The sequence below is a fragment of the Bison bison genome, unplaced genomic scaffold (genome assembly GCF_000754665.1).
Source record: "Bison bison bison isolate TAMUID 2011002044 unplaced genomic scaffold, Bison_UMD1.0 scf7180017864064, whole genome shotgun sequence".
Classification (NCBI taxonomy): Eukaryota; Metazoa; Chordata; class Mammalia; order Artiodactyla; family Bovidae; genus Bison; species Bison bison.
In genome coordinates this window covers 1,292,619-1,306,429 of record NW_011494636.1, presented here as the reverse complement: position 1 = coordinate 1,306,429, position 13,811 = coordinate 1,292,619, and the positions used below count along the sequence as shown (strand labels likewise).

Genomic DNA, 13,811 nt, shown 5'->3' with positions numbered 1-13,811 from the left:
CCTTGGGAAATAATCCTGGAATCGTTCTGGAGAAAAAAAATGGAGGTTAGTAGTTGCCCTACTCCTCATAATCTCTGGTATGGATATTCATTAGATAGTCTTGAATTAAGGTGTTTTTGTTTTGCCTTCTTTTCCTCTTGGGAAATAATTCTTGGGTTTTTTGTTGGTAGGGGGAAATGGAAGTTGTTTTAGCACAGACACAAAGTCTAAAAGAGAAGAAGAATACTTACAGAGGGGTACACAAAGCATTCAAATGAACAAGAAAGTTTTGCAGAGTTAAATTTTCTTTTGGGAGACATGAACCCATTTATGACAATCTCTGGACAGGGGCTGTTTTCCTGGCTGCCACTGAGGGTCAGTTTTGCCTCCCAGAATCTGTGGTCTAGCTGCTGCTGCCTGGACCACCTTGAGGAGGTCTGCTTGGCAAGGTAGGGTTATGCTGCTGGTGGTGCATGGCAGAAAATCCTGGGACACATTTCCTGTAGCTACCTTTTTGATGGGGCTCAGAGGGAAAGGACAAAATGACTTTTCCTATCATAAGCAGAAGATAGTGACAGTGAGGGAGCGCCATTACACCAAACCTATGCTTGTCCCCTTATGGCAGAAAGCAAAGAAGAACTAAAGAGCCTCTTGATGAAAGTGAAAGAGGAGAGTGAAAAAGTTGGCTTAAAACTCAACATTCAGAAAACTAAGATCATGGCATCTGGTCCCATCATTTCATGGCAAATAGACGGGGAAACAATGGAAACAGTGATAGACTATTTTGGGGGGCTCCAAAATCACTGCAGATGGTGACTGCATCCATGAAATTCAAAGACGCTTGCTCCTTGGAAGAAAAGTTATGACCAACCTAGACAGCATATTAAAAAGCAGAGAGATTACTTTGCCAACAAAGGTCCATCTAGTCAAGGCTATGGTTTTTCCAGTAGTCATGTATGGATGTGAGAGTTGGACTGTAAAGAAAGCCGAGCACCGAAGAATTGATGCTTTTGAACTGTGGTGTTGGAGAAGACTCTTGAGAGTCTCTCGGACTGAAGGAGATCCAACCAGTCCATTCTGAAGGAGATCAGTCCTGGGTGTTCTTTGGAAGGAATGATGCTAAAGTTGAAACTCCAATCATTTGGCCACCTGATGCAAAGAACTGATTCATTTGAAAAGACCCTGATGTTGGGAAAGATTGAAAGTGGGAGGAGAATGGGATGACAGAGGATGAGATGGTTGGATGGCATTACCAACGCAATGGACATGAGTTTGAGTAGGCTCTGGGAGTTGGTGATGGACCGGGAAGCCTGCAGTCCATGCCATGACTGAGCGGCTGAACTGATGCTTATCCCATGACATGACAAAATACTCCAGGAAAGAACTTGAGAATGAACGAGTAAGCAACCAGGTTTTCAGCCTTCCGATGTCCTTTCCAAATTCAGCCCAGGTTGATTTTCCCCACCCAGGAGTGCAATTATTATGTTTCTTTGTCTCTATGTCAACTCTGCTTACTTTCTTTTGTGTTCTCTTTTTAATCATCATTAAAACTACGTTTACTTTACTGAGATGACTGACTGGATACTTCCATATTTAAACAAGGATAGGCATATTCTTGATTATATGGATATGAATGCAAGGTAAATATTTAGAGTTTTAAGGACTGGCCACTATCGGTGCAGAATTTCATTAAGAGTTCCCTAGTCGAGACTTCCCTAGTGATACAGTGGATAAGAATCCTCCTGCCAATGCAGGGGACACAGGTTCAATCCCTGGTCCAGGAAGATTCCACATGCCAGGCAAAACCTAAAGCCCGTGTGCTACAGCTCCTGAGCCCACACTCTCGAGCTCACAAGTTGCAGCTACTGAAGTCTGTGTGCCTAGAGGCTGTGCTCACAGCAAGAGAAGGCCCGCAATGGGAAGCTGGTGCACCACAACGAAGAGCAGCCCTGGCTTGCCGCCATCTAGAGAAAAGCCGCATGCAGCAACAAAGACTCAGTGCAACCAAAAATAAATAAAAAGAATAAGAAAAAGAATCCCATAGTCGTTCATTAAAACAGGTTATTCTTAAAAATACATGTCTTTCCCAGCTCTCTTCACAGCCTGGTTAAATATCAAGTAGAGCAATACTTGGAAATAAGAAAGGAAGGTATGTGATCACTAGTGACCAACAATGGCCATTTTCCACCAAGTAAACCCACTGAACAAGACTTGTGAGTTCCTACATCACTTTTTCTGACCTATTAGAATCAAGCCTCTAGAAATTAAAAAAAAAGAGAGAGATTGCTTTTTCTTGCTCTAAAAGCACAAGCAGAGGCTAGTCCTAAAGAAGAATTCCAAGCACACGGTCTAGTTTAATGTTGATGTTATTTATGCCAAAGTGATCTGACAAAACATTCCACCAGAATGATGACAATCCAGACCTCCGGCAGGGCTTTTGCGTTGCTGTGTTCACTTGTATTTGTAACTAGAAATTGTGGATTTGTTTTCTCTTGTGGGTTTTCTGGGAGAACCTGTTATTGATTACATCAGGATACCACAAACATTATACTTTATAATGCTTAGCATTTATATAGGTTCTTTTGATTTCAAAACAAGTTAAAAACATTTTCTACTGTGACAACATCTTTGCGAGGTAGGTGATTATTAATGTCCCTACATTATCAATAGAAACCCAAGACCAAGAAGTGCAGGACTCTGTTCCCAGGCCAGGGAGGGTCAGGAGCGACATTAAGGCTAGACGTCCTGAAGGGCACCTGCTCTGGGCTCTGATTAGGCCATGCCTATCTCTAGTGCAACAGTCTCCATTAATATAGGGTTATATATCATACAGTTATGGGCTTCCCAGGTGGCGCAGTGGTGAAGAATCAGCCTGCCAATGCAGGAGATGCAAGAGACATGGGTTCAATCCCTGAATCAGGAAAATCCCCTGCAGTAGGAAATGGCAACCCACTCCAGTATTCTTGCCTGGAAAATTCCATGGACAGAGGAGCCTGGTGGGCTACAGTCCATGGGCTTGAACAGAGTTGGACACGACTGAGCGCACACATTGTATAGATATAAAACAACAACACAAGGACATACTAGAACAATAATCCAATATTTTGTTTCTTAGTAAAATATGTTAAGCACAGTATTTAAATTGCATTTCTCTGAAAAGCATTTGGTATATTAAATAGCAGAAGATATATTAAATAGCTCTATAAATGTTTGCTGGCATACTCTTAACAGCAAAGGATTATAAAGAAATTAAAATCTACTTTTAAACACCATAAACTTAAACAAAAATGTGAAAAACTACTTTATTCTTATAATGCAGACTGAATAGCTTGCTGGATATTAGCAGGTGGCTACATAATTTTTCTGAGCTTGAGAGAAAGGATACACATTGTTGGCTGTGGTTTTAAAATATCAATTTGGTAGGGAAAAGTGCAGTTGAAAGGTGAAAATTAAAGACTGCTTTTTACATTTTGCATTCATTCTGAACAATTCATACATTTTCAAAAGATACAATCATACTTGGAACTAATGTTTAGGTGAATATAGGGGTGCTATATAACTTTTTGTGAGAAGAGAAAATGATAGAAAATAAAAGCCATGGTATTGGAAAAAATGCAGAAGGAGGCAAAAAGGGTATTTTTCAAGTGTGTTGAAGATGAGCATGAGATGTAAGCTGTTCATGGTTACATGACTATAGAGGTCTTGGAAATGGTTTCCAAGGACAAATACTTGGCTTGATCAGTCCCTTCTCCCGGACAAAATCCTCACGCTCCTCTGCGTCAGCAGTTCTCAGAATGGTGTTAAAGAGCTTACCTCATGCTAAGCTTCCTAAGAACGGACCAGGTGGTCAGCAGAAAAAGTTCTAAAACTAGAAAGGAAGAGGCATCAAAGTCTTAAAATTTGTATGCAAACGTAAAAACTAACCTCCAAGCCAAAATGACATTCTCTGTCAGAAGTAACAAATACAAAAGTCTTAAGTTTAGTGTACACGCGGCTAAGATATTGTTAGTTATTACATGTCGTTCAGAGAATATTTTTGTGTGTGCTTTTCCCCTAAAAAAGACATATTAAATTGTTTTTCTCTCCTCAAGTCTTTGTTTTTGTATACATATATATATATATAAATGTGAAATACAAGATGTCCCGTAAGTTTGTTCATTCAGACTACACACTCTAGGGGTCCTTCCCACTTGCGTTGTACATGGCAGTTTTGTTTGAGGGGAGTCTGAGTCTGAAGAGGCTTGAGCAGTTGGGTTGCTTGGTGGGCTGCAAGGTTCTGGCATAGGGCGAGTACCAGTCCCTCTCAAACACATCCTTGAGTTGCTTAATGATGCTTGTGTTGTTCCTCACGTCTGCTTGGTTGATAACGAGGCCTGTGCCAGCATTCTGGGTGAAGTCATTCCCCACCCAGTCAAAATTTCCTGCAAAAGACAAAGGAAATGAAGGTGAAGAGTTAATATTCCACTGGGGAATATTCTTCATTTAAAGAAATAGAAAGCAGATTCTATTAAAAAAACAAAACACAAACAAACAAAAAACACCCGGGAACAGTGACAGGGAGACTGAATTGTGTTGACAGCTCATAAAAAAATCCAAGAAGGCTTACATATGGCACATTAATATTTGCATATTATTTTGGCATTTTCTTCAGCTTTGCTCAACTTGAAACTGGAAACAGGAAATTTGATGTTCTTTTTTTGGATAATGTTATTTCTTATTGATGTTCACAAGGTACACTAAATACAACAACATTTAAAATATATAGGAATACACTTAAACATCCTGTGAACATTTCCTCCCTTCTCAAAGAGACACATCTAATCCATATGTACAAATGAGAGGCACTAATTACAATGCTCAGAAGCTTTCACATCAAAGAAAAAGTTGAGGCCAGAGAAGGAGAACCAGTTTTTAACCAAACACACAAAACACTCCTTGCCTGGGCTGTGAGTCAATTCCCAGTCCCAGAATCAGGCTTCTTAGCCCAGGAATCAGGGAAGTTGTTGCAACAGCAGGTGCCCCAGAGTGACTGCTGGTATAGCTGGTGTATTAATTTACTAGGTCTGCTGTAACAAAGTAGAACAGACCGGAGGCTAAATGTCCACAGTTCTGGAGGCTGAAAGTTCAAGGTCAACGTATTGGCAGGTTGGTTCCTTTTGAAGGCTGTGAAAGCAGGGTCTGTTCCAGGCCTCTCTCCTTGGCTTGTAGATGGCCATCTCCTCCCTGTGTCTCCTTACATTATCTCCTTTCTGCATATATCTCTGTGTCCAAATTTTCCTCTTGCATAAGGACACCAGTCAAACTGGATGAGAAACCACCCTAATGAACCTCACCTTAACTTGATATTCTCTGTAAGGACCCTGTCTCCAAATAAAGTCATATTCTGAGGGATTAGGAAGTCAACAGACTAATCTTGAAAGAAGCTGAAAGTAACTGAAAGTGAAAGTAACTCAGTCGTGTCTGACTCTTTGTGATCCCATGGACTGCAGCACACCAGGCTTCCCGGTCCTTCACTATCTCCCAGACTTTGCTCAAATTCATGTCTGTTGAGTCGATGATGCTGTCTAACCATCTCATACCCTGCTGCCCTTCTTCTCTGGTTGCCTTCAATCTTTCCCAGCATCAGGGTCTTTTCCAGTGAGTCAGCTCTTCACATCAGGTGGCTAAAGTATTAGAACTTCAGCTTTACCATCAGTCCTTCCAATGAATATTCAGGGTTGGTTTTCTTTAGCATCAACTAATTTGATCTCCTTGTAGTCCAAGGGACTCTGAAGAGTCTTCTCCAGTACCACAGTTTGAAGGCTCAAAGAGGTGAATAAATTTGCCCAACTTCACATAGTTAAATGGTTTATCCAGGTCTCCTAGACTCCATAAGCTATCTTCAATACCATAAACAAAGCATCATTCTCACCAATAAAAATTTAGCCATGTCAAGATTGACAAAGTTATTTCACAAATTACCACTGTCCTCTTTGGTTCAGAGCTAGTTCCACAAGTGAACTGAAGGCTTTTAAATACATAGGTTGACTTTCCTTTTCTTCAGTGGCTTCTCAGGCATCTTGCAGGAGCATTGGTTGAAAGATGTTGAGATCATGGTCCCTGGGTGTCCTTGACCTAAGGCCCTGCAGCCATCTGTGGGAGAAGCTTCTGGGAGAAGGGACACCCATAGAGAGAGTCAATGTCTGTTCCTCTATAGTTCTCGTTCTTTGGCCCCTCCCCTACTCCCTGGAGCTCGTTCACATATCAACTCCCTTTTCTGTATGGTACTGCCTGGAATACTGGAAGGTGATGCCTTCCTTCTCCATTTGACTCCTTAAGTTTATTCCTCTAAGTCAAATATTATCAGCATGGAGAAGGAACTCCCCTCTCTCTCTTAATATCTCAGCCTACTCCACACAAACACTACAATGATGCTTTCAATAGCTTCATGATAGACATAACTATGGGGGCTTCCTTAGTGGTCTAGTGGTTAAGAATCTGCCTTGCAATGCAAGAGACACTGGTTCGATCCCTGGTCTGGGAAGAACCCACATACCATGGGGCAACTAAGCCTGTGGACTACAGCCACTGAGTCCCCCTGCAGTAATTGCCAATGCCCACATGCCCAAGAGCCCATGCTCCACAACAAGAGAAGCCACGGCAATGAGAAGCCCACACACCACAGCTAGAGGTTAGCCCCCACTCTCCACAACTAGAAAAAGCCCATGTGTAGCAATGAAGACCCAGCGCAGCCAAAAATAAATAAATAAATGAATATTTTTTTAAAAAGACATACAAGTGAAAGTGAAGTCGCTCATTTGTGTCTGACTTTTTGCGACCCCATGGATTGTAGCCCACGGAATTTTCCAGGTATGAGTAGTGGAGTGGGTTGCCATTTCCTTCTCCAAAAAGACACAACGTTGACTCAATTTTATTGCTATAAATTAGCAAGCTCCTTGCCGAATGGTTTATGACTGTGTTAGGGTCTGCACAGGGACTCCCTTCGCTGTTGGTGTGTTTTGGACCATGTGCTCTCAGACCATGCTCAGGGGCTTAAGTTTTGTGCAAATGCTCAGGCTAGGTAAACATAGGCCTCAGCCTCTAAGGAGAGGATCAGTAGCAACTCTAGGCTTAGAGTTATTCTGGAACCTGTTGGGAGATGGCACCTTCTAGTCATTCTATAAATGAGACTCTAGCATTCTTGCACACTTTTCAAAGACTTCTTGAGAAGACACTAAAATCTCATCTAATGACTTAAGTGCCAGGCATTAGACCAAGGGCAGTAATTTGTTATCTCATAACATTATCTCATTTGATATTCACTGCAGTCCTGTGAGGTGACAATATTAACTTCACTGTATTGATGAGTAAATTAAGGCACAGAAAAGTTTAGTAATCTGTCCAAGGTGGAAGTGAAAAAATTCCACAGTTGATGTTCAAAAGCCAGGTCTGACTCCACAGCCCACACTTAACTTCTGTTTCATGTCACCTCTGATTTGAAAGGCGTACTTGCTTTGTGCTAACTGTGCTCTTCGCCCTAGACTTCGTCAGCTCCCAGGGTTGGTGCATCAGGCCACGCTGAGATCTCTGCTCCATTCATTTGCATATCTCACTGTTTGAAAGAAACATGCATATGCTTTGGGGGCAACGTGGAGCGGGGCAAGATGATGGGAGAGAAGTGACAAGACTTTGAAATCTTATTCTGCAAAATTCAGCTTTTTTCCTTTAATACAAAGGATGGAGCCAAGATTCTGCATCTTTATTGATTCTCAAGAGTTTTAATTAGTCTGTTCTCAGGAATCACAGCCCTAAAGGTCTACAGGGCATTTCTACACTAGGTGATTGTTTTCCTACCTTTCATCTCCTGATGGCTGGGTTAAACCTCAAAATCACATACATGCTTCAGTAATTTTTCAGTTTGGAAGCTGTTTTACCCAGCTGTTTTTGAGACTGCCATTTCAGCTTCTAGAATGCATACTGAGGCCCCAAATGTCAAGAGAGTTGGGGAACTACCCTCAGGAATACCCTGTGAGGGTGCAAATGAACTCACAGGATATAATATGTAAATAATCAAAATCTTTCAAACAACTTTGCCAAGCTTGACTCAAATATACTCTGGAGAATTTAAAGTAGAGATATGATACTGTCTGGGGAGTCTTCTGTAAGCCTTCAGAGCATTTAATGGAACTATAATTCCATGCAAGGTCTTGTGTGGATTTTTCTTTATTCAGCATTCTCAGCAGGTATTTGAGTGACTTTTAAGAGATTTTCAGAATATGCTGATAATTATTTAAATTATCAGTGAATTTTCCCTCTTTATGCTCTTTAAGCATTTTTATATTAGAACTATGCTTCATTCTAGGGAATTAAAATTTTGCTAAGATGCTATGTGGTGTATTGGAGAAGACTCTTGAGAGTCCCTTGGACTGCAAGGAGATCCAACCATTCCATCCTAAAGGATATCAGTCCTGGGTGTTCATTGGTAGGACAGATGTTGAAGCTGAAACTCGAATACTTTGGCCTCCTGATGCAAAGAACTGACTCATTTGAAAAGACCCTGATGCTGGGAAAGATTGAGGGCAGGAGGAGAAGGGGACGACAGAGGATGAGATGGTTGGATGGCATCACTGACTCGACGGACATGGGTTTGGGTGGACTCCGGGAGTTGGTGATGGACAGGGAGGCCTGGTGTGCTGCAGTTCATGGGGTCACAAAGAATCGGACATGACTGAGCAACTGAACTGAACTGAACTGAAGATGCTATGTGTAAAATGTACTCATTTAAAAATGTATTATAATAAAGAACCACAAAATACACCCCCATAAATAGAGTCAACAATCATGATGAAGGAGCAAAGGCAATACAATAGAGCAAAAACAGTGTTTTCAACAAATGATGTTAGAAGAACTGGACAGCCACATGTAAAAAAAAGTCTAGACCCAGATCTTATACCCTTCACAAAATGTAACTCAAAATGTGATCATACCTAAATGTAAAATCTGTGTGTGTGTGTGTGTGTGTGTGAAGTCGCTCAGTCGTGTCCAACTCTGCAACCCTGTGGACTGTAGCCTACCAATTATAAAACTCCTAGAAGGGAATGTATGTTTGTCGCTCAGTCATGTCCAACTCTTTGCGACCCTATGGACTATAGCCCATCAGGCTCCTCTGTCCATGGGATTCTCCAGGCAAGAATACTGGAGTGGGTTGCCATTCCCTTCTCCAGAGAAGGTAACATAAAATGGAATATTATTCAACAGTAAAAAGAAATGAGTTATCAAGCCATGAAATGACATGGAAGCACCTTAAATGCATATCACTACGTGAAAGAAGCCAATCGTAAAAGGCTACACACTATATGATTGCAACTATATATTTTGAAAAAGACAACACTATGCAGATAGTTAAAAAAAAAAAAATCAGGGGTTGCCAGGATGGTGTAGAAATGAATAGGTGGAGCACATAGGATTTTAGGGCAGCGAAACTACTCTATATAATACTATAATGGCAGATGCATGTCTTTATAACTTATTGAAAGCCACAGAATGTACAGCACAAAGAAAGAACCCTAATGTAAATGATGAACGTGTGTCAGTGTAAGTTCATCAGCTGTGACAAATGCAGCACTCTGGTGAGGGATGTTGGCCATGGGGGACACTGTGCACGTGTAGGGATGGGGGTATATAGGAAATCTCTGTGCCTTCTGCACAGTTCTGCTGTGAACCTAAACTTTAAACAAAAACCAAAGTCTATTTTTAAAATGCTTTATAGGGAAACAAGGGAGAGAGTCAGGAATCAGTCTTTGCTAAGAATCTGGTAGACAGAGCAGTGACAGTGTTGGGAGCTTTTCATATATTATCTCATTCAATCCTCATACCACCACCAAAGGGTGGGTGTTATTATCCCCCTTATTTAAAGATAAGGAAATAGAGGCTTTGCAGAGACTCAGAGAGACTGTGTGCTTCTAATCATCTTCTGTCTTGTGTCAGGGCTTGAAATCAGAGATTTGTCTGACTCCAACACACTTTCTTAATTCATTATAAAGAGTATTTGGATATAAGCACATGTCACTGCTGAGTGTGCGTACAACAATTTACTTTACGTAAACTCTGCAGGTAAAATATTCAGATTTGAGTTCTAATATCCCACTGTGCCCAAAACTTAATCCATCTCTGTGTTTCCTGTTTCCCGATATTGAACCAGAGGTTCCCACTTTGGGCTAAACACATCTGAGTCTGCTTATGTCACTTGTTTAAAAAGAAGCTCATTTCATTCTATTCTCCATGCCTCGATGAACAAGAGAAAATCTAAATTATCACACCTTGTGTCACTGAGAGGGACAACATGAACAAAACAATGTTCTCATATTCTAGAACTGGAATGACATACATTTTAAAAAATTCCAATACTCTATTCTACTAATAAGACACACAACTATTCCAAATGGGAAAAGACAGATCATCTCTATACTGACACAGGAGGTAGTGTCTCCAGGGGCCGACGACAGTGACTTCTGAAGGGCTACAGGGGTGAGGGGTCTGGATGCCCGGCATTTGAAACTTAGCTCTAAAATCTTCCCCCTTACATCTGTATGTTTAATTCATTTCATATTTTATGGCCCAATTTCCTTATTTCTAAACTGTAGGTGATTAAAGCTGCCTTCCCTATTGACATTGTTGCTAAGAGAATCAAAGAAAGTAAGGTGCTTTACAAAGTTAAAAGGGCATATTTTCTATTTACTGACTGAATTTGGAAAATATAATGCAAATTTCATATTCCTTTATTCCACACCTGTGCTTTTCTTTTCTGCTTTGACTCTGCTACTTCATTTGGACATTGTAAAAACCATTCCAGCTATTTTGTGATCTATGCCCCTTCATTTTATAGATAATAACTTCCACCCTGCCTGTGACAGAACGAGTAAAAAGGTTACCCTGGACCCATACAGGCCATGGGAAAGTAGACTAGATTTGATCCCTTAGTAAATAATAAACCAATAACATATTGTTTCTGTGTCTGGAACTTTATTACCTTAATAATAATAGCTAATATGAATCAGGTATCATCTATGTGTTAGGTGCTGTAATTGTGCAAGGTGCTTTGTACATATTATCCTAATTAAACACCATCCTATGAGGCAGAAACTAGTCAACCCCCTTTTACAGATGAGAGAACTGAGTTTTAGAGAGCTTAAGTAAATTGTCCAAAGTTAGCTATTTAAAAAATGGCAGGCATAGGATTATTGCACAGACAGTGTTCATTTGGATATCAAATTTCAATGGTCTGCTTCCCTATTACTCATACAGACTGGCTGTGGTATGGTGGGTAGGAAATGAGCTCTGGGTTCATTCTAGTGCCAGGACTGGCCTTTGATGAACCATCGAATTTCCCACCTATAGGGCTTCCCTGGTAGTTCAGCTGGTAAAGAATCTGCCTGCAATACAGGAGACCCCAGTTCATTTTCTGGGTGGGGAAGATCCGCTGGAGAAGGGCATGGCAACCCACTCCAGTATTCTTACCTGGAGAATCCCATGGACAGAGGAGCCTGGTAGACTACAGTCCATGGGGTCACAATGAGTTGGACACAACTGAGTGACTAAGCACAAAATAAGACAAATGGACCATGGAATTTCTGCAAAACACTTATGAGAAGACATCCTGTATGGTCTCCTGTTCTATGAACCAAGCCACAGATGAGATGTTTGGTTGAAAAGCTCTTTGCCCTCACTCTCTTGTTTCCTGACCTTGGGGCCTCCCATTCACTGGCAGGGGCTTCCTCACCATGGGGTACACCAGAGTGCAGCTGGGTTACCACTAACCTGCATGATCCCCTGAGGAACCTCACAGCCCTGACACCTACCAATATAAGCTGCGCCATCCGTCACCATGTACTTGTTGCGATTTAATCTAGGGAAGGTGTGATTCCTTTGTTCTTTTGAAATGCAAGCATTCTCTCTTTCCAGATCAAAGAATTTCTGTAAGACAATAAATATATAAATAAACAGGTGAATATAGAGAACATTTTTGATTTTGTTCAAACACAAAAAGGTTTCTTATCCAAAGATCAGCAATAGACCTCATACTGAGTTATTAAAACTGCAATCTTGTTACTTCATATAGCTGAAGCTATTTTTGGTCTCAAATCCATATAGGCAACAAGAGAGAAAATGAACATGCTCATCCAGGTCTGTAATTAACACTTTTAAGCAATAAAATGAACATAAAATTCATTCTTTCAACAGGGAGAAGGCCAGAAGTTGTTTAATTCTTATCATCTTATTCATCAGGGTGCACTGACATTTTAACTATGCCTCAGGGTGCTTTCTGTCAAGCATGCCAATGAACTGATTTCCTACATGCTGCATATCTTATAAGAAGCAGCAAGCCCATGTCAATGACTAGCTGAATTGACTGGGGATTTCCAAAGGTCAAAAAAAGGTTTTGCCCAAAGAACAAATAGTTTCCATCTAAACACCTCCGTCTACAAACTCTTTTAATAAGCAACTAAAAAAAAAAAAAAAATCACACCTTCAGGTCCTGAATTTCAATTCTAATGTGATCCAAAAGCAGCACTCTAGTTCAGCTGGAATGGGGATGGGGTGCTAAGAGATGTGAATGACATCTGGAGTGGCTTCAGGAACCTGCTGAAATGGGCAAGTGCTCAGATGAGGCTTAAACTGTGACTGAGTTCACAGAAGACACCATTAAGGTTAGGACCTCAGGTCTCCTCCATATTGAAAAACGTTGAACATTTTCAAAACTGCATGGAATCTTTCCAGAATGTCTTACAGTTGTAGAATCATGTGTGTTTGAAGGAGAGAAGAGGCAGAGAGAAAAAATGATATGATACCTGAAAATGGAGATATCATTATAGTTTCAAAACTGTAAGTGTCAAAACTTGGTTTGGGGAAATAATGAGAGTTGGTTTTTCCCGTTTTTTGCCTGGAAAATCCCATGGACAGAGGACCCTGGTGGGCTACAATCCATGGGGGTTACGAAGAGTTGGACATGACTGAGCATGCACACATACACACAGATTGAGAAAGGAATGATAAGCTAAGCGATCTCTAAGGTCCCTTCCAGCCCTGCAAATTCTAATCTATTTTGGTTTTTTTTTTGGTAGAACCCTTGAGATCAATGGTACACAGGTCTAAATCTACCACCTAAGAATTTTCTATTGCACATTCCAGAGGAAGGTTCTCCTACTGCCATGTTACCATGATCACAGGCAATGCAGCCTGGATCACCCTATTTCCTCAGTTCCTATCTTCTGCAAAATCTGTGTCAGATTTGATGGGTTCACATATAGCCTTGGTGGACTCTTCAGATGGACTTAATAACCTGTGAATGCTCTTATGTCATGGTTTTACACTTGTGTGGTCACATGAAACTAATTAACAGCCAGCAGTCATTCTGCTTGGATTTTCTATCACAATATCTGTCTGTACAATAGGCTCATTCCTTCTGAGGAAGATATTACTATAGAATCAAGACAAATTTGAGAAAGAATAAATTATGCATCCTAATTTAAGTCAGTGATGGTATCACAGCTTGAGGCTTGACTGAGAGCCCATTTCCTCCAGAGAGTTGACAATGACCCAAAAGAGGGAAAACAGATCTTTCTGGGGGACTATAGCAGAAAGTGAAGAGGAGCTCAAAAGCCTCTTGATGAAAGTGAAAGTGGAGACTGAAAAAGTTGGCTTAAAGCTCAACATTCAGAAAACAAAGATCATGGCATCCAGTCCCATCGCTTCATGGGAAATAGATGGGGAAACAGTGGAAACAGTGTCAGACTTTATTTTTGGGGGCTCCAAAATCACTGCAGATGGTGACTGCAGCCATGAAATTCAAAGAC

At 40.9% G+C, this 13,811-nt stretch overlaps 1 protein-coding gene across 1 annotated transcript in view; it reads right to left on the bottom strand.

Annotated features, from left to right (window-relative positions):
* Nucleotides 1-3,266: 3,266 nt before the first annotated feature.
* Nucleotides 3,267-13,811, bottom strand: part of PLD5 (phospholipase D family, member 5) — a 418,989-nt gene continuing 408,444 nt past the window's right edge. Inside the window, exons 9-10 of the mRNA XM_010836680.1 lie at nucleotides 11,817-11,931; nucleotides 3,267-4,400 (exon numbers count right to left, since the gene is read on the bottom strand). Of these exons, the coding sequence (XP_010834982.1) occupies nucleotides 4,153-4,400; nucleotides 11,817-11,931 (363 nt within the window). The 3' untranslated portion in view covers nucleotides 3,267-4,152. The remainder of the gene's footprint in view (nucleotides 4,401-11,816; nucleotides 11,932-13,811) is intronic.